General features: G+C 40.5%; 2 protein-coding genes across 2 annotated transcripts in view; both read left to right on the forward strand.

The window, feature by feature from the left end:
- Positions 1-26,681, forward strand: part of RGR (retinal G protein coupled receptor) — a 389,204-nt gene that overhangs the window by 323,905 nt on the left and 38,618 nt on the right. The window lies entirely within an intron of this gene.
- The window catches only part of LOC309635476 (uncharacterized protein), a 489,295-nt gene continuing 478,050 nt past the window's right edge, over positions 15,437-26,681 (forward strand). Inside the window, exon 1 of the mRNA XM_082406812.1 lies at positions 15,437-15,625. Within this exon, the coding sequence (XP_082262938.1) occupies positions 15,450-15,625 (176 nt within the window). The 5' untranslated portion in view covers positions 15,437-15,449. The remainder of the gene's footprint in view (positions 15,626-26,681) is intronic.

Here is a 26,681-nt window from a genome sequence, read left to right on the forward strand (position 1 = left end):
TTTGACATTTTCTCGCAGCTACGTTAAAAAAAAAAAAAAAAGAAAACAGGTAAAATTAGTTTTAACATATATTTTATTTAACCCAATATGTCTGAATATTATCACAATTATCATTCAACATGTAACCAATATAAAATTATTCATAAGTTATTTTGCCATTTTTGTTTGGTACTAAGTCTTTGAAATCTGGTCTTTTGCTGTTACAATATTTCTTAATTCAGACTAACTGCATTTCAGGCATGTGTCTACCCTGTTGAACGGTACAGCTCCAGGGACTGGCATCTATATCCAAGATTTCCAAATCCTGGCTGGGGTCCTCTTAGTTCCTGTGATGGTTAATTTTATGTGTCAGTTTGACTGGGCCATGATGGAGTTCCCAGATATTTGGTTGAACATTTTTCTGGGTGTGTCTGTTGGGAGTGTTTCTGGATGAGATTAACATTTGAATGTGGATGGGACTCACCCAATCCATTGAAGGCTTGAACAGACTAAAAGACTGAGTAAGAAAGAATTCTCTCTTTCTCTGTCTTTGAGCTGGGCTGTTGGTCTTCTCCTGCCTTTGGACTTAAACTCAGGCTGAAGTTTATACCATCAGCTTCTTGGTTCTTTGGTTCTTCTGGGTCTCCAGCTTACTGACTGCAGATTTTAGGAGTTTTAGTAAATTTCTTTGTGTGTATATCCTATTGATTCTGTGTCTCTGGAGAACCCAGACTAATGCAGCTCCCCATAGGCTGAGCACATAGAATTGTAATGTTGATGCCCCAACACGCTATGAAGATACCAGTTGGTGGATCCTGTCTCCACATATCAAGGTGTAGCAGAGGCAGCTTTCCGAGCTAATCTGGGTCAGGATCCAGGGAGAAATTAATAGGCAATTATACAGCATAACAAGATCCAAGTAACAAGATGGCATCGATGAGCCATAGGCAGAAGGTGGAATCAGAGGATGGAACCAGAAGTCCAGAAAACTGGAACTCCGAGCAATTATAATATTTTAGAACAGAACCGTAAAAGTGAGAGAAAGGTATCTGCCTTGTGGAAGTCGAGAAAATTAATTCTTGTGGGTGTGGCTGAGCTTTGTAGTTCTGTTGAACCTGGGTGTGCATTCCCTGAGAGATGTTAAGAGATCACTACCTTCCATGACGCTCTTGTTACTGAGACCATCCCTCAACACTTAGCTCTGGATTACTCCTGTCTGCCCCCCTGGCTCTAGCCTTTCCTTGCCCTCCAGTGATCTTCGCATGAGGCAAGTATGATTATGCCAGGCAACCCCTGGTTTGCAGCCATTTTACCTGTGGTGTGATGTCTGAACTCCCAGCAGTGTGTTCAAGAATCTTCATATCTTATCTTCTGCTTATCTTCTCAGCCATGGTGTCCCCAATCCCTATTCAACACATGGCATTTTATGTGCTTTGCCCCATAATGTTTTCTTTTTCACACCTGTGACCTTGTGTATGGTTTTCTCCTTGCCTGGAAGTCACTACCCTTCCCATTTCTCAACTGGACGCTTTTATATCTCCTCTAAGAAAGAGGATAGACATCACTCCTCCAGGAATCTTCCCTGACATTCTCTCTTCTCTTCATTCCAGGTTAGATTAGATGCTAGTATCTTGTGTTCTCAAAAACACTCTCAGCTCCCCCAGGGGTGACATCCAGCCCCCTCAGCCTCATGGGTCACTTCGTGGGAGCCCATATTCTGGTTTCGCCCCATGGGGATCATAGGGGATTCTGTTGGCTCAACCACAGGGAATCTGATTAAAAGCTAACCTTTAGTCACAAACACAGTAAAATATTGCTATTCGTGGACACACATAATTCTGGGCTGACAGACTTGCACATTCAGGGGCCTCAGAAATCAAGTTTGATTGCCTGGCCTTGCGCTAGAGGGACACCGAGGAGGACGTTGCCTCTTTCCCCCTCTCATGAGGCCTCTGTGTCCTCTGAACAACAATCTCTTGACCCAGACAGAGTGGAATTCTTGTTCCTGCGCACCTTTGTTGCTGAGGGAAAATTTACAATTCATTCCTGACCATTCTGGGTAAATTGGAGAAACCTTGTTAATAAAATTTTAATAAATTAATAAAATAAATTTATTTTTAATTGAATCAATTAATTTACTATTAATAATAATATAAATAATTTATATTATTAATAATTTATATTACATCATAATATTAAAAACAATAATTTATTAATAAATCAATTTAATTTTATTAAATTAATAAAAATTAATAAAATTTATTAACCTTGTTAATAAAATTTGTTGGGAGGATGCATAGTTATAAAGCAGAACAATAAGGTTGGTGGGAGCTGCATAATTTTTCTGTTTGTTTCTATTTCCCATGAGGATTTCAGAGATGATGTAACGTACTTGCAGAAATATGACTAGAATATTTCCTCAAAAGGGTTGCTTATTCTCATTCTGTCTATTAAAAACATAATGCTTATTGACTTTTTCTATAATTATAGAAGTAATGTATGGCCATTACATAAAATTTGGAAAATACGGAAAAGTATAAAGAGGAAAAGGAAAGGCATCTATAATTGGTCACACAGAAATAACCACCGTCATTATTTTTCATGAGAGAGAGAAGGCCTAATTTCTGTGCTTAAGAGTTTTTTCTCTTCTGTTTGCTCTCTTATCAAGCCCCTCTCTGGTTCTTTTTTCTTTTTTTTTTAATTTATTTTTTGACATATAGTTGATTTACAATGTTGTGTTAATTTCTACGGTACAGCAAAGTGACTAAGTTATATGTATATATACATTCTTTTTCTTTTAACATCTTTATTGGAGTCTAATTGCTTTACAATGATGTGTTAGTTTCTGCTTTATAACAAAGTGAATCAGTTATACATATACATATGTCCCCATATCTCTTCCCTCTTGCGTCTCCCTCCCTCCCACCCTCCCTATCCCACCCCTGTAGGTGGTCACAAAGCACAGAGCTGATCTCCCTGTGCTATGCGGCAGCTTCCCACTAGCTATCTGTTTTACGTTTGGTAGTGTATATATGTCCATGCCACTCTCTCACTTTGTCCCAGCTTACCCTTTCCCCTCCCCGTATACTCAAGTCCGTTCTCTAGTAGGTCTGCGTCTTTATTCCCGTCTTGCCCCTAGGTTCTTCTGACCATTTTCTTTTTTTTTTTTCAGAGTCCATATGTATATGGTAGCATACGGTATTTGATTTTCTCTTTCCGACTTACTTCACTCTGTATGACAGTCTCTAGGTCCATCCACCTCATTACAAATAACTCAGTTTCATTCCTTTTTATGGCTGAATAATATTCCATTGTATATATATGCCACATCTTCTTTATCCATTCATCTGTTGATGGACACTTAGGTTGCTTCCATGTCCTGGCTATTGTAAATAGAGCTGCAGTGAACATTTTGGTACATGACTCTTTTTGAGTGATGGTTTTCTCAGGGGATATGCCCAGTAGTGGGATTGCTGGTTCGTATGGTAGTTCTATTTTTAGTTTTTTAAGGAACCTCCGTACTGTTCTCCATAGTGGCTGTATCAATTTACATTCCCACCAGCAGTGCAAGAGGGTTCCCTTTTCTCCACACCCTCTCCAGCATTTATTGTTTGTAGATTTTTTAATGATGGCCATTCTGACTGGTGTGAAATGATATCTCATTGTAGTTTTGATTTGCATTTCTCTAATGATTAGTGATGTTGAGCATCCTTTCGTGTGTTTGTTGGCAATCTGTATATCTTCTTTGGAGAAATGTCTATTTAGGTCTTCTGCCCATTTTTGAATTGGGTTGTTTGTTTTTTTGATATTGAGCTGCATGAGCTGCTTATAAATTTTGGAGATTAATCCTTTGCCAGTTGCTTCATTTGCAAATATTTTCACCCATTCTGAGGGCTGTCTTTTCGTCTTGTTTATGGTTTCCTTTGCTGTGCAAAAGCTTTTAAGTTTCATTAGGTCCCATTTGTTTATTTTTGTTTTTATTTCCATTTCTCTAAGAAGTGGGTTAAAAAGGATCTTGTTGTGATTTATGTCATAGAATGTTCTGCCTATGTTTTCCTCTAAGAGTTTGATAGTGTCTGGCCTTACATTTAGGTCTTTAATCCATTTTGAGTTTATTTTTGTGTGTGGTGTTAGGGAGTATTCTAATTTCATTCTTTTACATGTAGCTGTCCAGTTTTCCCAGCACCACTTATTGAAGAGGCTGTCTTTTCTCCATTGTATATGCTTGCCTCCTTTATCAAAGATGAGGTGACCATATGTGCGTGGGTTTATCTCTGGGCTTTCTATCCTATTCCATTGATCTATATTTCTGTTTTTGTGCTAGTACCATACTGTCTTGATTACTGTAGCTTTGTAGTATAGTCTGAAGTCAGGGAGCCTGATTCCTCCAGCTCCATTTTTCTTTCTCAAGATTGCTTTGGCTATTCGGGGTCTTTTGTGTTTCCATACAAATTGTGAAATTTTTTGTTCTAGTTCTGTGAAAAATGCCAGTGGTAGTTTGATAAGGATTGCATTGAATCTGTAGATTGCTTTGGGTAGTAGAGTCATTTTCACAATGTTGATTCTTCCAATCCAAGAACATGGTATATCTCTCCATCTATTTGTATCATCTTTAATTTCTTTCATCAGTGTCTTATATTTTTCTGCATACAGGTCTTTTGTCTCCTTAGGTAGGTTTATTCCTAGATATTTTATTCTTTTTGTTGCAATGGTAAATGGGAGTGTTTCCTTAGTTTCTCTTTCAGATTTTTCATCATTAGTGTATAGGAATGCAAGAGATTCTGTGCATTAATTTTGTATCCTGCTACTTTACCAAATTCATTGATTAGCTCTAGCAGTTTTCTGGTAGCATCTTTAGGATTCTCTATGTATAGTATCATGTCATCTGCAAACAGTGACAGCTTTACTTCTTCTTTTCCGATGTGGATTCCTTTTATTTCTTTTTCTTCTCTGATTGCTGTGGGTAAAACTTCCAAAACTATGTTGAATAATAGTGGTGAGAGTGGGCAACCTTGTCTTGTTCCTGATTTTAGAGGAAATGGTTTCAGTTTTTCACCATTGAGGATGATATTGGCTGTGGGTTTGTCACATATGGCCTTTATTATGTTGAGGAAAGTTCCCTCTATGCCTAGTTTCTGGAGGGTTTTTATCATAAATGGGTGTTGAGTTTTGTCAAAGCTTTCTCTGCATCTATTGAGATAATCATATGGTTGTTCTCCTTCAGTTTGTTAATATGGTGTATCACATTGATTGATTTGCATATATTGAAGAACCCTTGCATTCCTGGGATAAACCCCCTTGATCATGGTGTATGATCCTTTTAATGTGCTGTTGGATTCTGTTTGCTAGTATTTTGTTGAGGATTTTTGCATCTATGTTTATCAGTGATATTGGCCTGTAGTTTTCTTTCTTTGTGACATCTTTGTCTGGTTTTGGTATCAGGGTGATGGTGGCCTCGTAGAATGAGTTGGGGAGTGTTCCTCCCTCTACAATATTTTGGAAGAGTTTGAGAAGGATAGGTGTTAGCTCTTCTCTAAATGTTTGATAGAATTCGCCTGTGAAGCCATCTGGTCCTGGGCTTTTGTTTGTTGGAAGATTTTTAATCACAGTTTCAATTTCAGTGCTTGTGATTGGTCTGTTTATATTTTCTATTTCTTCCTGGTTCAGTCTCAGAAGGTTGTTCATTTCTAAGAATTTGTCCATTTCTTCCAGGTTGGCCATTTTTTTGGCATATAGTTGCTTGTAGTAATCTCTCATTCATGATCGTTTGTATTTCTGCAGTGTCAGTTGTTACTTCTCCTTTTTCATTTCTAATTCTATTGATTTGAGTCTTCTCCCTTTTTTTCTTGATGAGTCTGGCTAATGGTTTATCAATTTGGTTTATGTTCTCAATGAACCACCTTTCAGTTTTATTGATCTTTGCTGTCATTTCCTTCATTTCTTTTTCATTTATTTCTGATCTGATCTTTATGATTTCTTTCCTTCTGCTAACTTTGGGGTTTTTTTGTTCTTCTTTCTCTAATTGCTTTAGGAGTAAGGTTAGGTTGTTTATTTGAGATGTTTCTTGTTTCTTAAGGTAGGATTGTATTGCTATAAACTTCCCTCTTAGAACTGCTTTTGCTATATCCCATAGGTTTTGGGTCGTCGTGTTTTCATTGTCATTTGTCTCTAGGTATTTTTTGATTTCCTCTTTGATTTCTTCAGTGATCTCTTGGTTATTAAGTAGTGTATTGTTTAGCCTCCGTGTGTTTGTATTTTTTACAGATTTTTTCCTGTAATTGATATCTAGTCTCATAGTGTTGTGGTCAGAAAAGAATTGATACGATTTCAACTTTCTTAAATTTACCAAGGCTCTTGATATGTGACCCAAGATATGCTCTATCCTGGAGAATGTTCCATGGGCACTTGAGAAGAATGTGTATTCTGTTGTTTTTGGATGGAATGCCCTATAAATTTCAATTAAGTCCATCTTGTTTAATGTATCATTTATAGCTTGTGTTTCCTTTTTTATTTTCATTTTGGATGATCTGTCCATTGGTGAAAAGTGGGGTGTTAAAGTCCCCTACTGATTGTTTTACTGTCAATTTCCCCTTTTATGGCTGTTAGCATTTGCCTTATATATTGAGGTGCTCCTATGTTGGGTGCATAAATATTTACTGTTGTTATATCTTCTTCCTGGATTGATCCCTTGATCACTATGTAGTGTCCTTCTTTGTCTCTTGTAATAGTCTTTATTTTAAAGTCTATTTTGTCTGATATGAGGATTGCTACTCCAGCTTTCTTTTGATTTCCATTTGCATGGAATATCTTTTTCCATCCTCTCACTTTCAGTCTGTATGTGTCCCTAGGTCTGAAGTGGGTCTCTTGTAGACAGCATATATATGGGTCTTGTTTTGGTATCCATTCAGCCAGTCTCTGTCTTTTGGTTGGAGCATTTAATCCAGTTACAATTAAGGTAATTATCCATATGTATGTTCCTATTACCATTTTAATTGTTTTGGGTTTGTTATTGTAGGTCTTTTCCTTCTCTTGTGTTTCCTGCCTAGAGAAGTTCCTTTAGCATTTGTTGTAAAGCGGGTTTGGTGGTGCTGAATTCTCTTAGCTTTTGCTTTTCTGTAAAGGTTTTAATTTCTCCGTCAAATCTGAATGAGATCCTTGCTGGGTAGCGTAATCTTGGTTATAGATTTTTCTCCTTCATCCCTTTAAATATGTCCTGCCACTCCCTTCTGGCTTGCACAGTTTCTGCTGAAAGATCAGCTGTTAACCTTATGGAGATTCCCTTGTGTGTTATTTGTTGTTTTTCCCTTGCTGCTTTTAATATTTTTTCTTTGTAATTAATTTTTGATAGTTTGATTAATATGTGTCTTGGAATATTTCTCCTTGGATTTATCCTGTATGGGACTCTCTGTGCTTCCTGGACTTGATTAACTATTTCCTTTCCCGTATTAGGGAAGTTTTCAACTATAATCTTTTCAAATATTTTCTCAGTCCCTTTCTTTTACTCTTCTTCTTCTGGGATCCCTATAATTCGGATGTTGGTGTGTTTAATGTTGCCCCAGAGGTCTCTGAGACTGTCCTCAATTATTTTCATTCTTTTTTCTTTATTCTACTCTGCAGTAGTTATTTCCACTATTTTGTCTTCCAGGTCACTTATCCGTTCTTTTGCCTCAGTTATTCTGCTATTGATTCCTTCTAGAGAGTTTAAAATTTCATTTATTGTGTTGTTCATCACTGTTTGTTTGCTCTTTAGTTCTTCTAGGTCCTTGTTAAACGTTTCTTGTGTTTTCTCAATTCTATTTCCAAGATTTTTGATCACCTTTACTATCGTTATTCTGAATTCTTTTTCAGGTAGACTGCCTATTTCCTCTTTATTTGTTAGGTCTGGTGGGTTTTTGCCTTGCTCCTTCATCTGCTGTGTGTTTCTCTGTCTTCTCATTTTGCTTAACTTACTGTGTTTGGGGTCTCCTTTTTGCAGGCTGCAGGTTCATAGTTCCCATTGTTTTTGGTGTCTGTCCCCTGTGGCTAAGGTTGGTTCAGTGGGTTTTGTAGGCTTCCTGGTGGAGGAGAGTAGTGCCTGTGTTCTGGTGGTTGAGGCTGGATCTTTCTGGTGGGCAGGTCCACATCTGGTGGTGTGTTTTGGGGTGTCTGTGGCCTTATTATGATTTTAGGCAGCCTCTCTGCTAATGGATGGGGTTGTGTTCCTGTCTGGCTAGTTGTTTTGCATAGGGTGTCCAGCACTGTAGCTTGCTGGTCGTTGAATGGAGCTGGGTCTTGGTGTTTAGATGGAGATCTCTGGGAGATTTTTGCCGTTTGATATTACGTGGAGCTGGTAGGTCCCTTGTGAACCAGTGTCCTGAACTTGGCTCTCCCACCTCAGAGGCACAGCCCTGACGCCTGGCTGGAGCACCAAGAGCCTGTAATGCACATGGGTCAGAATAAAAGGGAGAAAAAAAAGAGAGAAAGAAAGAAGATAAAATAAAGTAAAATAAAATAAAATAAAGTTATTAAAACAAAAAATAAAAATAATTATTTAGAAAAATTTTTATATAGTATTAAAAAAAACAAAAACAAAAAATGGACAGACAGAACCCTAGAACAGATGATAAAAGCAAAGCTATACAGACAAAACCACGCAGAGCAGCATACAGATACACACTCTCAAAAAGACAAAAAGGGAAAAAAATATATATATTGTTGCTCCCAAAGTCCACCTCCTCAGTTTGGGATGATTCATTGTCCAATCAGGTATTCCACAGATGCAGGTACATCAAGTTGATTGTGGAGATTTAATCCGCTGCTCCTGAAGCTGCTGGGAGAAATTTCCCTTTCTCTTCTATGTTCGCACAGCTCCCGGGGTTCAGCTTTGTATTTAGACCCACCTCTGCATTTAGGTTGCCTGAGGGTGTCTGTTCTTTGCTCAGACAGGACGGGGTTAAAGGAGCAGCTGATTCGGGGGCTCTGGCTCACTCAGGCCTGTGGTGGGGGGGGAGAGGGAGGGGTACAGATGCGGGGCGAGCCTGCGGCGGCAGAGGTAGGTGTGACGTTGCACCAGCCTGAGGCGCGCCATGCGTTCTCCTGGGGAAGTTGTCCCTGGATCACAGGACCCTGGCAGTGTTGGGCTGCAGAGGCTCCCGGGAGGTGAGGTGTGGAGAGTGACCTGTGCTCACACACAGGCTTCTTGGTGGCGGCAGCAGCAGCCTTTGCCTCTCCTACCCGTCTCTGGGGTCTGCGCTGATAACCGCGGCTCGCGCCCGTCTCTGGGGTCCGTGCTGATAGCCTCGGCTCGCGCCCATCTCTGGAGCTCCTTTAAGCGGTGCTCTGAATCCCCTCTCCTTCCGCACCAGGAAACAAAGAGGCAAGAGAAAGTCTCTTGCCTCTTTGGCAGCTCCAGACCTTTTCCTGTACTCCCTCCCGGCTAGCTGTGGTGCACTAGCCCCCTTCAGGCTGTGTTCACACCACTAACCCCAGTCCTCTCCCCGCGATCCGACCGAAGTCCAAGCCTCAGCTCCCAGCCCCGCCTGCCCCGGCGGGTGAGCAGACAAGCCTCTCGGGCTGGTGAGTGCTGGTCGGCGCCGAGCCTCTGTGCGGGAATCTCTCCGCTTTGCCCTGCGCACCCCTGTGGCTGCGCTCTCCTCCGTGGCTCCGAAACTTCCCCCCTCCACCACCCGCAGTCTCCACCCGCGAAGGGGCTTCCTAGTGTGTGGAAACCTTTCCTCCTTCACAGCTCCCTCCCACTGGTGCAGGTCTCGTCCCTATTCTTTGTCTCTGTTTTTTCTTTTTTCTTTTGCCCTACCCAGGTACATGGGGAGTTTCTTGCCTTTTGGGAGGTCTGAGGTGTTCTGCCAGCGTTCAGTAGGTGTTCTGTAGGAGTTGTTCCACATGTAGATGTATTTGTGGGGAGGAAGGTGATCTCCACGTCTTACTCTTCTGCCATCTTGAAGCTCCTTGTCCGTATATATACATTCGTTTCATATTCTTTTCCATTATGGTTTATCACAGGATTTTGAATATAGTTCCCTGTGCTATACAGTAGGACCTTGTTTATCCATTCTGTATATAATAGTTAGCATCTGCTAATCCCAAACTCCCAATCTCCTCTTCCTCCACACCCCTTCCCCCTTGGCAAACACAAGTCTGTTCTCTATGTCTGTGAGTCTGTTTCTGTTTCACAGATAAGTTCATTTGTGTCATATTTTAGATTCCACATATAAGTGATATCATATGGTATTTGTCTTTCTCTTTCTGACTTACTGATTTGTTTGTTACCTGGGTGAAAAGCAGTTTTGAAGGAGGGTATCCTCTTCCTCAACTTGTATTCACCCTCATCTATGTCACAGGTTCTGATGATAGCCAGCGTTTGGAATTAATTATAAAGATTTCTCTTCCCTTATCATATAGAAGATAAAATTTGTGTAACTTGAGCTTTTTATGCAATGTTTCTGGAAAACTGATGAAAAAGATTTAAGGCAATGTCTCTCATCCTTGGCACCAGGGACATTTCAGGTCGAATGATTCTTTGTTGTGTGGGTCTTCCTTGGGCATTGTAGGATGTTTAGCAGCATCTCTGGCATTTTCCCATTAGATGCCAATAGCATAACCCCCTCCTCCCAGTTGGGACAACCAAAAATTCCTCCAACACTGCCAAATGTCCCAGAGTGGGAGGGGCAGAATCACCCCTGGGCAAGAACCACTATTTTAACATGTCCTGCTGAACACCTAGAAGTTAGGACCACCAGAGTTTCTGGACTCTTAATTGGTTATATTTTAGATCATGAAATATCAAGAAGATAAACATGTTAATGGAATTTCTGAAAACCCGGATATCAACATCTGTGTTTCTATTTTTCTTTCTAGCTAATGCCTTTTGTGGTGGGATGTGGATTTTTATGGAGATATGAGAGGTTGGAATTTGGAAGTCCTGTCAGTCTGGAGTTGGTCAGGGTCAGAGCAACCACCCTAGGTATTTTAGTCAGAAAGGGAGTCAATATAGGGATCTAGGAGCTTACATGACCCTTAGAGGAACTGGGCAGGAGAGTGAGGATCGTGGAGGGTATTGCTGGCTTTCAGGAAATTCGGAAAGCAGGAGTCAAAGAGAAGTTTCTTTGGAGATCAGATGGCTGCAGAAATCCCAGAGGGTTTGCTGCTGATGATCTCAGTAGCATGTAGCAGCAACGTAAGCCATTTTTAGGAAGAAAACTGGAAGCTGCTGATGCATCCACATATCTGCCATCTGCTGATGCCCATTAGCTTGTCTGAAGTTCCTGTGGGACAAAATAATGGCTCTTCCTTCTCTTCTGCCTCCCAGATCTCATGTGAATGCCTCTCATAGCCAATCCAACAAAGGCAAAGAGTCTTGGAAATTTAGTTTCATGACTTTCAGTCCTGTAGTGCTGGGAAGGTGCTGAGAAGGACAGGGATTCACCAAGACTGTTGAGAGGATGTTGTGTTGTGTAATGTGGCAGAGGGTCCTTAATAAAAAGTGTCCCTTTTTTAGCATCAGATTTAGTCTACTTCAGTGATGCTATACTGATAAAATAACTGTAAGATTCTTTGCTCTAAATTGTTTGCCATGTCTTGCCCATTGTTATTGGGGTGTGAGGGAGGGATGAAGTTTCCTGGTGCCAATAAGACAAACATGCACTTGCATAAAAATATATGAAAAAGTAGAATGATACTGCATATATAGTTTCATTATACTATTATTTATTTAATAATATCTCATGAGGTTACCCATTAATATCCATTATTTCAAATGTTCAAGTACCACTTTTATCATAAAAAATAAGTTTAAATAACTCGAAAAAGTATTATGCCATTAACAACCCCCAACCCCCAAAGCATGATACCTATTTTGTTATATATATTTCAAAACCATTATTTCAAACATTAGTTTGAAACATTTATTTAGTCATGTGGATTTACATTTGTACATAAATCTTTGTTTCCAACTTTGATTAACTCCTTAGGCATAGGTTTCTAGAAGTGGATTTCTCATCTGAAACTGAATTTAATTGCTTTACCAAATGTTTGTAGTGATTACCACCAACAGTGTATGAGATTTCTCATTTTCTGGCACTTTTGTTTTGTTTACCTTAAAACAAAACAAATCAAAAAGACTTTGCCATTTCTGTAGGCAAATACTGATTCATTGTTGTATAATTTTACGTTTCTTTGGTTTTACTAATGGGGTTGAACTATATGATTTTCTTTATTTAGGTCCTGCACATGCCTTTAAAAATATTTATTGTAGTATAATGTCAGCTCAAGGTACAAAATTCAAAACAAGCAAAAAGACATATGGTGAAAAATAAGACTCTTTTCCACACTTCTGCTCTAGCCAATCAGCTTACCTCCCAGGAGACAACCATTTGCCTATTTCTAGGGTATACTCCAGAGAAATTGTACATAGATGTAAGCTGAAATATATATTCACATATATGTGAATATGTACAATTATATATGTGTATATGCATACATATATGTTAATTATAATATATGAGTTATGTGTAAATTATACATATTATAATTCACATATATACACATATATGTTTGTAACTTTTACCAAAGGGTAGACTACTATTCATGCCATTCTGAAACTTAATCAAATGTAAATAGATAGCTAGTGGGAAGCAGCCACATAGCACAGGGAGATCAGCTCATTGCTTTGTGACCACCTAGAGGGGTGGGATAGGGATGGTGGGAGGGAGACGCAAGAGGGAAGAGATATGGGGACATATGTATATGTATAGCTGATTCACTTTGTTATAAAGCAGAAACTAACACACCATTGTAAAGCAATTATACTCCAATAAAGATGTTAAAAACAAAACAAAACAAAAAAACAAAAAAAATCAAATGTAAATTAGAGTTCTTTCCATATACTAGCACATAAAGCTATTTCTTATTCTTTTTAATGGCTGTAACATATTCTGTTTTATGTATGTGCTATGATGTGTTTAACCAGCCTCCTATTGATGGACATTTTAGGTTTTTTTGATTATTCCAAGCAATGCTTTAATGAATAACTTTGTATCTACGAATTTTGCAAACATACATACAACATCTCTAGGATAAATTCCTAAAATAAGGGGCATAGGTTATATGTGTTTTAAATTTTAATGGAGCTATTTCTAGATTCATTGTAAAATCACTAGTGTTTGTTATTGGAAGAAAACAACTACCTACTTCTCTGAGTCAGATGGAGACCCTAGCCTAAGAATTTATTCTAATAACAATGGCGAAAGCTTACTCTCTACTAGTCACTGTTCTGAATACAGATAGAAAATAATTTAATTGTTATCACAGCCATATGTATCAGGTACCGTTACTAATGTCTCCATTTTGCTGTTGAGAAAACTGAGGCATAAGAGTTTAAGGAATGTGCCTGAGGCCATTAGGAGCAGTGACTGGAGGTGCTAGGATCTGAACCTGGGCAGTCTAGCTCCAGAGCCCAAGCAGTTAAGCACTTTGCTACCCACACAATCAGCCTGAGCTTTTTCTTTCTTCTTCTTTTTTTTTCTTCTGATTTTGCTCTGATTTCTAGGGAGTGCAGATACTGCTAAATTTAGGGATCTTTATTTGTTGGGTTCTTCCATCCCCTGGGATATTTCTTATAAGCAGTTATTTCAAATCTTTGTGTAGTTCATTTGGTGTTTAAGGCGATAGTCCTTAGATGAGTGTGACACAGTGATAGATCACTTGCTAATTTTTGACAGGCCCAAAGGCACATGGGTTTTGATAATTGTGACTTTGGTCCTTTTTCATAATAGTTTAATTTCTTTCAGTTTTTGAGTTGGACAACCAGATCAACTATGAATGTTGTTAATTTGATCTCCTTGATGATATTATACCTGTTATTCATTTTTCCTTTATTAGTGTATTGGCTTGAACGTCCAGAACACTGTCGTGTAATTCTGATGCTCTTTATCTTGCCTCAGATTTTAATGGGAATGAATACCTACAGTGTTTCATAATGTGCAAGGTGTTGGTTCATATTCTGGACAGATTTCGTGATCATGTTCAAGGACTCTCTTTCTTTTCATCATTTACTAAGAGTTCTTGATAAGGAATGGATGTTAAATTTTATCAGATTCCTTTGTGGGGGTCACATATGAATATTATCATATATTATTATATCAATCAATTGATGATTAGATATGTTCTAGTTGTCTGTTGCTCTGGAACAAACTGCCCAAAGCAGTGGCTTAAAGCAGTAACCACCATTTATTTTGCTTATGAATCTGTGAGTTGACCAGGCAGTTCTGGCTTGGGATAACTCATGTGTTTGCAGGCAGACAGACAGTGGCTGGGCTGGAGTCATCTTGAAGGTTTCCTCACTCACATGCCTGGTCCTGGGCTGAGAAGACTCAGACTGCTGGGGCTGGAGCAGCTGGGGCTCCGTGGGCATCTCCCACTTTCTATGTGGTCTCTCCACATGGGGGCCCAGGGTAAACAGACTTCCCCTGGAGGCTCCTAGAGTGAGTGTCCCCAGAGAAACCAGCAGAATATGCATGACTTTGACAAACAGCTCAAGAAGTCACGGAGCGTAATTCTGCCACATTCTGTTGGTTGAGGCTGTCACAAAGGCCCACCTGCCCAGGTTCAAAGGAAGGGGACACAGACCCCACCACTTAATAGCAGGAGGGTCAGGGAATTTGTAAACATGTTTTAAAACCATTCCACTTTATGTATCAAATCTTAACATGTAGCAAATTCTACTTGTTTGTGTCATCGTTTTCTTTGAATGTACAGCTGGACTCGATTTGCTAGTCCTTAATATTGAATTTTAATATGACCACATATTCTATGATTTCTTTTTTGCATATTATGTTTATTTGGTTTAGGTATCAGAGTTGTGCTTGCTTTCTAATATTTCTAATTATAGAAATAGGATAATAGGATAGATTTAATAACAGAGGAATTAATTTAAATTTGGAAAAATATTTTAAAAATCTGACTTTAAAGTCTATATAGAACTCATTCTTTACTCAGTTTCTTCCACAGTTATTGATCCATTCAGGATATTTACTTTTTCTTGAATTATTTTGGTAATTCATGTAGTTCCTGGGAACTCATGGAATATTGATATTTTTCAAATCTTCAAGCATAGACTTAAATATTTTTATATAATTTGTAAGTATTCTTTTTATGTTATTGTATCTTATTTCTCATTTATGATTTTGGTTGCTTATATACATTTTGATTTAATTTGATTATCTTTAAATGTATCTATTTTAATACTTTTTCCAAATATAAACTCCTGGCTTTGTTTATGTTTTTTCCTCCCCCCAAATGGTACTTTTTTTCTCTTTTTTTTGGATTTATTTTTCTTGATTTCCTAAAAAATCTCTTTAAGTTAATAATTAATTAATTTAGTTATAGTCTTCATTTTCAATAGCAGACACATTTACATTTAAAATATTTGCCACTGAATTTTGCTTTGTCCTTCTCCCCAGCATTTTGACCTAGAGATGGAACTGACTCAGGAAACAGAAGGAGTGCCAGGAAGAACTGAGGACCCCCTGGAGGCCGTGCCCATGAGTGTGTGGTTCATCAGCTCTGTGTGCCTGTGGAATCCCTTTAGCAGCACTCAAGCCCTGGTGGGCTGGATCCTGGGCTGGGCTCTTGCCAGGAAGCTGCGATGCAGGTAAGAGATGGAGGCTGTTAGTAAGGATGTGGTTGAAATGGGTACCATGGAACCTGCCTTTGGCTGGCTCTGTGAAGGCTTCTGTCCTGGGACTCTCAGGGCAAGGAAGGTAGGGAGTGGGGCTGAAGTTGGGGAGTAGGGGTGGAGGTAGGAGGTGTGGGAGTGAGGAGTGAGGGCTGAAGAATGGGAAGTGGGAGTGGGAGGTGGAACATGAGGGGGTGGGGTGTGAGAGGTTGGGTACTGTTTCTGCCATAGTTCTAAGGCTGTCTGGGTCAAACCAGTGCACCCAAGGTGGATATGGGGGCTCCAAGTCACCCCGAAACTGGTAAAAAATCCTTGAGTCGCCTTGGGAAAGAAACACCGGCTTCCTTGGGAGGCATGCCAGAGCCCAAGGAAAACAGCATCCACTATCAGCAGGGAGCAAACAAAGCCTTGAGGCCTGAAACACAGCGTACTTGTACAGTGCAAGAGGGGCTGATGTGGGGACGTGAAGGAGGAACTGATTTAGACTGCACAAAAGACTTAAAAAGCATCACACTGGAAAATTCACTCTGAAATCAGCACTACACGCACTCCAGAAAGACAGACTGTTGGGAAGCAGGATATTGTTTTTAAGAATATTAAGGATGTAAAGAATAGATACATAAATGAATAAATGAATAAACAAAAATCGCAGGGCACTTGCGAGGGGAGCCCTGGGAGAGCTGCGCTCCTATCTCCTCTCCAACCTTCTAAGACGAATTCCCCAACTTGCAGGTGCTCTAGTTCAAGTGCAGACTGTCTGGATTCAATCCTGTAACTCCATTCCTTAGCTGTGACCTTGAGCAAGTTGCTTAATCTGTGTGTGCCTCAGTTTCCTCATTTGTAAGATAGGACAAAAGTAGTACCTACTGCCTAAGAATATGAGTAAGGTTTAAATAAGTATGTATATCTATCTTCTATCTATCTATCTATCTATCTATCTATCTATCTATCTATCTATCTATCTATATCTATCTGTCATCTATCATCTTCCAACACTATCAGGTGTAAGATAAGCACTTTCAATTAATGTTAATTATAATCCTTTTTTTCCTGGTTATATATACAGTCACCAAATCATGCCACATCCCTCCTCTGAATGTTCTCCTCTATATCCGTCATGTGTTATCAACCCTCAGGACAACCATGAGGTGTCCTCACCACCTTCAGTCACCCTGACTCGAGCCTTGACTTCCTCAGTTTACCCCGCACAGCTTTCCACACCAACCGTTTAAAAGCACAGCTCTGCTCTAGAGATGTCCTTCTTTAGAATTCTTCAAGTCTAAACTCCTTTGCTTGACATTCAAGACTTTACTCGTCCTTTACTATGGAGATATATATACACACACACACTTAGACACATGTGCACATACAAACACACACATACATGTACGTTTATATACTTATACATGCACACACACAAATAGATTTATGTAGAGAGAGTTCTGTTTGGGTTTTACATAGATGGTACGTTATGTGTCTTATGTAACATTTCCACCTTAATCTTCCTTGTTTTTGTACATCGAGCAGGCCCATTTATTTTACCAGTGTCTTCCTGATGCACAGGTTCCTGGTTTTGCCAGTACCACCCCATTCTGCATGAGGTCTCTGTATTAGGGAAGATGTCTAAATCCTCTGCCCCAGGAGGGTGGGTTTTGATTTATCTGTCTAGTCATTTTGGTGTCATTCCCCTAATGAAGTCCTGTGCAGCTGTTTAAAAAAAAAAAATGAGCTAGCTCAATAAACAAAGACACAAAAAGTTAAGGGGAAAAATGTTACACACACATACGGTAAGTTACTACTATTGGTGACTGACATGGGCCTAATTCTGATGAGTGGGATGTGGGGAACTTCCAGGAAAGGTTTCTTTGTTCTTAAAAAGAAACAAGAGACAGCCCCCTTCCTGCCTCTGGAGTCTGTTGTGTCTGGACGTGATGCTTGGAGATGCTAAAGTTGCTTGTGGTGATGAGGGATCTTCCTGAGGGCCAAGCCAGGCATGGAGGAGCAAAGCCAGGGCCACCACAGAATAAGGATGGGGGCCCACATGTGGACTGCTGTCATGTGAGAACACATTCTTTAGTCTTGAAATGGTTCAGTGGTTTCCTGTCACTTGCTGCTAAGCAGTACCTAACTGATGCATCTTCTTTATCATAGCTCTGTTTTTTCTGTACGAGGGTCTCTCCGGACTGAGAGAAGGCAGAGTGGGCCTGGGTCTGTGATGATACTCACTGCTGCTAAGTGGAGGGGAATTCTTCTCAGACTGCCTGTCACACTGGCATCCCTTGTTACCTATTTTTGCAACTTTCCTGTATTGCCGTGGAGTTTTAAGGGCAGACTGAGAGAAGCTGAATCATGGAGAGCCTGATGGCATTTTAGCCCAGAATTCCCATCATGTCCTCCCTCTATGTGTGAATGAATGAAACAGATTCATTTCCCAGGTCAAGGCTCACTGCCTCTGAGAAGTCTTTCTTTTCTATCTCCAGATAGAATTAAACCTCCCTTTGTCTATACTATTTTCTTCCTTAGGATACTTCAATATTTGGATGTATAGCATTGTTTATCGAGCCACACATTGTAATAAACTTTTTATAAACACATCTCATTTAACCCCCATGACAACCAGTTCAGCAGGTGTTATTAATGACATTTTACAGTTGGGGAAATTGAAGCCTAGAAAGGTTAAATGACTTTCCCAAAATTACACAACTAGAAAATGGCAGAGATGCTGTTGGAGACTCCAAAGCTTTACTCTTAATCATCTTCTACCAAACAATCAAGCATATACGCATGTGGGTCCCCTCGAGCTTCTTGAAGGTGAGGACTGCATCTTCCCTTTCTATCGCCTGCTCCGTTCATGGTCTTTGGCACACAAGAGACACATAAAGTGGGAATGGTCTTATTAGGGAATGCTTTGGGGACCGATACCTGTGGAAGAAGAGAAAGAAAGGAAAGGGAAGGGCAGGGAAGGGAAGGAAGGAAGCAGATTAGGTAAAGGGAGAAGTTGATCCATGATGCAGTCTCAATGGAAACCTCAGCTGACCCTACAGGGACATCTGGAGATGGGATAAGTCTTCAGAGCTGTCCCAGCTGGGGAGAGAGAGCTGAGCCTTTATGTCACCTTGTGCATCATTATTGGATATGGGTTGCCCTGGGTAGGAACATGACCTGGGCATTCTGTAGTAGCACTCCCAGCAATTGGGAGAATAAGTCCTTTGTTCCTGAAGGAATCTGGTGGAACCTCACAGCCTCCATCATACCACTGTGTATTGGGTTTTTTCTAGAATACTCTCCCCTGCACATGTCATTACTTCTGGCATTTCTGAGCTGCTGTCTATCTCTCTTAGATGGTGATTAGGACTAGATACAGCAAAAGTCTGTGTTCTTCACCCAGCATCCAGGAGGATGAGCCTCACACAGTGGAAGCCTGTAAGAACTTCTGGCTTGCTTGGGGTTTCAGTGCCTGATTTGGATGCTTCTTGGCTTGCTAATCTCTCTTCCCCACGAGGCTGTTTTCTTCTGCTTTGGGAGCTGTTGTGAGGCTTGGCTTGAATATCAGGCTCCCCAGAGGCTGATGAGTTGGAGAAGTGCCTCACTCTCACACCACAGCAAGCCTGCTCACTGCAGCCCCCCTCAGCCCCCTGTGGGGAAGGCACTTCCTCACTCTCCAGGGCAGCTGTTGATGATCATGGAGCATGGCATGATGACTTGAGCGCAGCAAAAGCCTGACCCCTTGCTGCTAGTAGAATGCCAAAGTTGCCTTGAATTCCCCAGGCAGTCTCGGCTCTGGGCCTTGGTAGGTATCACACACCAGATAGGCAGGCTCTGGCCATCTGATGAAGATGCTTGTAGGGAGAGGCAGGAGCGGGGACCAGAGGTGTTGAATGAGTCCATTCTTCTCTGAAACGCAGTCTCTGCCTTTTGCTCACAGATCTGTGTCACTCTAAAGAAAACATGTCTAACTTCAAATTACTCCCATCCAGGTCAGGACCAGTAGTCAAGCCAAGCCGTGGGGATGAGGTGAGCAGTCACATTTTAAGAGTTAAGGCCAAGTCCCTGCTCTGGCTGGGTCCCAAGGGCTAGCTTATAAAACCAAGAAAAGCACACATAGAAACCGAAGCCACAGTCCCTAAGGGCATCCAGGAATCACGAGGTAGCCGGCTGGGTTCCATGGGCTGTGACCCAAGACCCCAAGAGGAGCCAGATCAGTGTGGAAATAGGTTAGAAACAGGGAAGCTGGTACAGGAATAGTGTGTCCACCTCCAGCTGCTGGCCTCAGCTCTCCTTAGGGGCCCATCTGTAATGCTGGTGGTCACGGGGTTGTTGGTCTGCGGTGAGACAGTCTGGAGGACACGCAGCACCACTCTCCGCCTTTGCAGGTGACCGTCATAGTTGCTGCCTCATCCAGGTAGCAAGGAACGTTAGCTCAGTTTCTACTCTGTGCCAATTACTGGTACAGATTTGAGCTGATTAAGACTCAAATGTCCTCTGCTCTTTATCAACCCCAAAGTGGGGGATAAACACAAAAGCTTATTTGTTTGAGTGAGTTTACAGAATATTTTTGTTATAGATAACTTCAAACATATACAGAAATGGAGTAAATAATACGAATGAACTTCCGTGTACATATCTGCCTTTATTTATTTATGTATTTACTGAAGTATAATTGATTTCAAATTTTATATTAGTTTCAAGTGTACAACAGAGTGATTCCATATTTTATAGTTTGTACTCCATTTAAAGTCATTACAAAGTAATGGCTATATTTCTCTGGGCTGAACAATATATCCTTGTAGCTTATTTATTTTCTACATAGTAGTTTGTATCTCTTGGTACCATACCCCTATTTTGTCCCTCCCCCCCTTGCCTCTCCCAACTGGTAACCAGTAGTGTAACACTAGGTAACACTTCTTTGTATCAGCAAGTCTGTTTTTTTTTTTTTTTTGAATTTTTGAATTTTATTTTTTTATACAGCAGGTTCTTATTAGTCATCAATTTTATACATATCAGTGTATACATGTCAATCCCAATCTCCCAATTCATCCCACCACCATCCCCACCCCCCCACCGCTTTCCCCCTTTAGTGTCCATACGTTTGTTCTCTACATCTCTATTTCTGCCCTGAAAACCGGTTCATCTGTACCATTTTTCTAGGTTCCACATATATGCATTAATATGCGATATTTGTTTTTCTCTTTCTGACTTACTTCACTCTCTATGACAGTCTCTAGATCCATCCACATCTCAACAAATGACCCAATTTCGTTCCTTTTTATGGCTGAGTAATATTCCATTGTATACATGCACCACATCTTCTTTATCCATTCGTCTGTCGATGGGCATTTAGGTTGCTTCCATGACCTGGCTATTGTAAATAGTGCTGCAATAGTGCTGCAGTGAACATTGGGGTGCGTGTGTCTGGTAACCAGTAGTGTAACACTAGGTAACACTTCTTTGTACCAGTGAGTCTGTTTCTGCTTTGTTATATATATTTGCTTTCTTTCTTTAGATTCCGCCTATAAGTGATAACATAGAGTATTTGTCTTTCTCTGACTTACTTCACTAAGCGTAATACTCTCTAGGTCCATCAGTGTTGTTGCAAATGGCAGCATTTCACACATATCCCTTTTTTAATAGTTATCAACATGATACTAAAAGGTGTTACTTATCTCTCCCCACATAACGTCCCTTCTTGCATATCTTAGCCTTAAACAATTTTATCTCTAGTCTAGTGTATCTCCAAATGACAGTGACTTTAAAAAACATAACCATAGTCCCAGTAATTAACAGTAATTCCTTAGTATCACAAATGTTCAGTTAGTATTCACATATTCTTGATTGTTCCATAAATAAGTGTGTTTTTTGAACAGTTGGTTTGTTTGAAGCAGTATCCAAACAAGATCAAACAGCTGTATTTTACTGTGTGCTGGGTGCCATGGCAGCGTTAACGACATATATGGCAGAGCTCATTGGAAGGCTCCCTGCGTTTGCCTCCAGTGTGGTTCACAGGGTTAGGGACACCAGCTTTGGAGTTCTAGCTGTGGGAACATAAGCAAGTGGACCTCTTCAAATCTCAGCTCCTTATCTGCATGACTCACAGGGTGGCTGTAAATATTAAATGGGATGATCCACATATGGTGCTTAGCACATGGGCTGGTCCATAGTATGTGCTCGATAAATTCTGAGTATAATTATAATAGCAGCAATAAAAACAAAGGAGGTGATATTTAATTTAGATCTTTAATCATGCAATCTTGTGCAAAGTAAAGAAGAGGTGATCTGTATTTTCAGGCAGCGATAATAAACAGCTTTATGTAAAGATAAAAATCGGAAATCTGATCTATTTGACAACTGGTAAGAAGGCACGGGTTGGGAGTGCTAGGAGATTAGAGACTGGAGTATAGTTTGTGGCGAGACCATACATCTGAAGTCTTGTTCATAGAGTTAAATAGTTGGGGCTTAATCTTCTAGGCCCAGGGGTGACGGGTAGGCAGAGGTTTGTGGGGAAGTGATGGTGTTGGATTCCTCTGGAAGCAGGGTGGAGGGACAGGCCCTGGAGGAGGCCTGAAGTTGCAGCAAGAGCCCTGCAAGGAGACAGTGATACCCTGAACCAACCAATAAGTATGGTGATGGAGAAGAAACATTGCTGAGGCAATCTGGAAGGATATAGTGAAGATTAAATTTTGGCAGTTAGGAGAGAGGGATAATTTAAGAACCAATCCAGAATTTCTGGCTCAGCTGCCAGCTAGAAGGGGATGCTCCTGAATGAGATTACAAATACAGGAGTCTGAGCAAGTTTCAGTGATAGGAATAATGAATTCTGCTTGGGGTGTGTGCAGTAGAGCTGCCTGCAGGACACCCGGGTAAGACTCTGCTCTTACTTCTACATTGTCAAATGCCTGAGGAATCACTTAGAAGGAAAACTGAGAAGGAGTGAAGCTTGTGCCTGGTGTGTCTCCTCTGCCTGCTCTAGACCTTGCTAGGAAATCTGACAACTCTTTGCACTGAGAGGATTCCAGGAGGGACTGATGGCCTTTTCAAAGGCCACATCATAAATGCAATGTTGATGGCAAGTGAATAAAATCCAGAGTGATTTATTTAAAATGTATCTGGTCACTGGAGAATATGATTTTCACAGACCAAGGACCCTGCAATCCACCAAGCCACAATTCTTGAACATCCACACCCTTTGAGGATTGGAAGACCCTGATCAAGCAGCCCATCATTCTTTTCTTTTTTTAATAAATTTATTTATTTATTTATTTATTTTTGGCTGCGTTGGGTCTTCTTTGCTGTGCGCGGGCTTTCTCTAGTTGCTGTGAGCGGGGGCTACTCTTCGTTGTGGTGCGCGGGCTTCTCATTGTGGTGGCTTCTCTTGTTGCGAAGCACGGGCTGTAGGCACGCGGACTTCAGTAGTTGTGGCATGTGGGCTCAGTAGTTGTGGCTCACGGGCTCTAGAGCACAGGCTTAGTAGTTATGGCGCACAGGCTTAGTTGCTCTGTGGCATGTGGGAACTTCCCAGACCATGGCTTGAACCCTTGTCCCCTGCGTTGACAGGTGGATTCTTAACCACTGCGCCACCAGGGAAGCCCAAGCAACCCATCAATTTATTTCATTGTCCTGAATTTTCACATCTCCCATCCTCAGCTCAGACCAAAGTGGCCTAACATGAGAAAAAATATTTTTCTTGGGATAAGTCTTATTTTGTTAAGCAGCTGTCCAAATGTAAAACTGTTATTCTAGGAAGAGAGGGAGCTCCCTGTCATTGAAGGATGATTGGACATTTAAAGAGGGGTATTTGTAAAGAGGGCTGATGCCTTGAATTGTTGGTGGTGGAGAGGATGGATTAGATGACTGTAGAAGATGCTCTTTGTTGTGAAACCAACAGCCATTTTCCCTTCTTTCTTGATGTAGGACCCTTATTTTGTTCAGCTGTTGGCCCACCTATTAGAATTGGTTTAGGAGTTGATTCCAAATGTGAGTTCAAATTCCTTGACATGCCTCCCATTGAGCTGTAGGGTTTATGTTCCTTTCCCTTTATCTGGGGGGTTGTGACTGCTTCAACCAGTAGAACGTGACGGTAGTGACACTGTATGACTTCTGAGATCATGCAGCATCCATTAGATTCTCTTGTAACATCTTATTGCAATGTTTCCTCTTGGAATTTCTCCATCATGCAGTGAGGAAGCCCATGTCACGTGGAGAGGATACATGTAGGTGTGCTGGTCAACCCTCCCAGCTGAGCTCGAGCTTTTTTTCTTTGGCTGCACTGAAGCAGTTCCCAGACCGGGGATTAAACCCATGCCCCCTGCAATGAAAGTGCAGTGTCTTAACCAATGGACCACCAGGGAAGTCCCTGAGCCCAAGCTTTGAGACTTCCCAGCCCAGGTGTCAGACGTGTGAGTGAAGAAACTTCCAAGTGAGCCCCCAGCTCTTCAAATCATCCCCTGCCAATGCAGTCTTCCAAGATAAGGCACCGTATATCATGGAGTAGTGCCCTGTCACAGTTCCTGATCCACGTAATCTGATAGTAAAATGAAATGGTCGTTGTTCTATGTCACTAGGTTTTGGGGTGGTTAATTATGTAAAGTAGAAAATAGAACAGCATATGACCAGTTCTGAACAAAAGGATGTTAAGTGGTAGTTCACTAGGGAGCTTGTGGGAAAGATTTTCCTCCCTGGTAAGAAGAGAGAGTGGTTTGAAGAAAAATGCCCTGTTCTCCCCACCTTTCAGGATGGTGGGAGAGCTTGATGTTTGAAAGGGCTGCAGCCATCCTGAGACCATGAAGGCAAAGCCAAGGGAAGTCTTTCACAGCCCTGACAATGTTTAGCGGGGGACTTCCTTCTTTGGGATTTCTCATTATGTATGAGCGTAAATAACTTTTGTGTTTAAGCCACTTGTATTTAGGTTTTCTATTACTCACTGGCTGAATGGTGACCTTTAAAGACCCCTCCCATTGAGAACTCTGGGTCTACTGCATTTCTGCTCTCTCTCTGCTTTTATTGCAAAATGCTGTTCTGTCCCAGCTCCATCTATTAGGATTTTTCACATTCTTCTTACCACCTTTGTGAAGACTTCCGTAATCATCTTTCATAACAAATGATCTATATTTCTCATGGTGCCCCATCATCCAATTCATGTAATTGACTGTATACATTTTTTCTCTCCTACTAATTGATACCTATTCAACATTGAATCAGCCAATGTGGCATGTTTCTCCATTTATTCAAATTGCTCTTTATTTTATGCCTCTCATTATGTATCGTAGTTTTCTTCATATAGATCATTTATACTTATTATTTTTTTCTGGATTTTATACACACGTATTTTTAATTGTTTTTGTTGTTGCTGTTCTTGCTGTTCTCTCTTATGGGTACCATTCTACCAAGACATGGAGATTTATTTTTTTATACCATTCATCATATTTAATAAGTAACTGTGATATGTTAGAAATATATCTTCTGTATTTCCTGATACAAGAATCAATAATAATTGCTAACATTTCTGAGCATTTACCATATCAATATTAGGCATATCTTCATAGCTTTAGATGAATTAGTTCCTTGAATCCACACAACACTATGAGCAAAGTATCATTACGTTTTAATTCATTTTACACATAAGAAAACTGAGAAACAGAAAATTTGAGTAAGCTGGTGAAAGTCCCCTCACCAGTAAGCCACAGAGCTGATGTTCAAATTCAGAGGTCTGGCTCTCAAGCCCATATTCTTAACCAGTGCACTGTTATGCCTAAATGGACATGAGACATTAATGTCTTTTAATGTCTTTTCTCCTGGGAGCTGTGGGGATTTTTGATGGGTTGAAAGGAGGCAGTAACATATTTGGCTGTTAAAAAGAGGGTGGCTTGGAGGGTGGCAAGAGTGGAAGTGGGTAAGGTAGCTGTTTTGCAAGTCTAGGCTAGAGTCTGGTAATGAATGTGGAGATGGTCAGCTGTAGTTAGGCTTTAGGTATAATTTTCTTATGATGGCTTAGAGGTAATGGACAAGAGAGAAAGTTGTATCAAGGACTTCATTCATGGCTTTTGCTCCCATAACCGTCTACCTGTGATTGGTGCTATTTGCTAAGTTGTGACATAGGCTTAGGAAGAAGAGGCATTTGTTTAGCAACTTTTAACAAGTGTTTATTATACACTTACTCTTTTTAAGAAATGTGATTAGACATTGAGCAAACAACTGAGAACAATGCCAACCAACAGTCTGCCCTTATGAAACTTACATTCTACTGGGGGAAGGGAGAATTAAAACTAATCACGAAAAAATTTAAATAGTAAAAATTGAATCAAGAAGTTGAATCTATGAAAGCTTATATTTGGATGCCTGACTTGGTCAAGGAGGATAAAATTCTAGTTACTATGTGGAGAGTGGATTTGGTAGGAGTAGGGACACTCTGGCTATGGGAAGAACAGTTGAGAACATGTCTCAGGATGAGAGTTCAGAGTGTCATTGGTAGAAATGGAGAGACATGGATGAATTTGAGACCTATTTGGTTTGTAAAATTGACAAGAATTGTGAAGACAAGAGAATTATCAAGATTATCTACCAAGTTTTCTACTGGAGCAGTTGGATGGATGTTGGTGCCATAGGGGTGCTGGAGGAGGAGCAGCAGGCTGTAGGGGAAAATACTGTGCTTGAAGCCCCTGTGAGATAACCGAGTGGGGATGATTGTTTATTGGTGTCTGGGCCTCAGGAGAGAGTTTTAGGCTACAACTATAAATGGAGGTATACAAATAGAAGGCACTTAAAATTAAAGGAGTAGATGAGATTCTTTATAGAGGGAGTAGAAAAGAAGATAAGAAAATTCCAGAAAAAAATCTAACATTTAAAGACTGGAACTAAATGGTTGATTTTACATTATGTGCATTTCACCTCAATCATTAAGAACCCTCCATCATAAAGAATGGAACTATGAGAAAGATCCAGCAAAGGAGACTGAAAAGGATTGGCTGGAGAGATAGGAGTAAGGAACCCTGGAAGTCAAGGAAAGAAGGCATTTCCACAGGGAGGTTGTGGTCACTTG

Source organism: Balaenoptera borealis, assembly GCF_965194805.1.
Source record: "Balaenoptera borealis genome assembly, chromosome: 10".
Classification (NCBI taxonomy): Eukaryota; Metazoa; Chordata; class Mammalia; order Artiodactyla; family Balaenopteridae; genus Balaenoptera; species Balaenoptera borealis.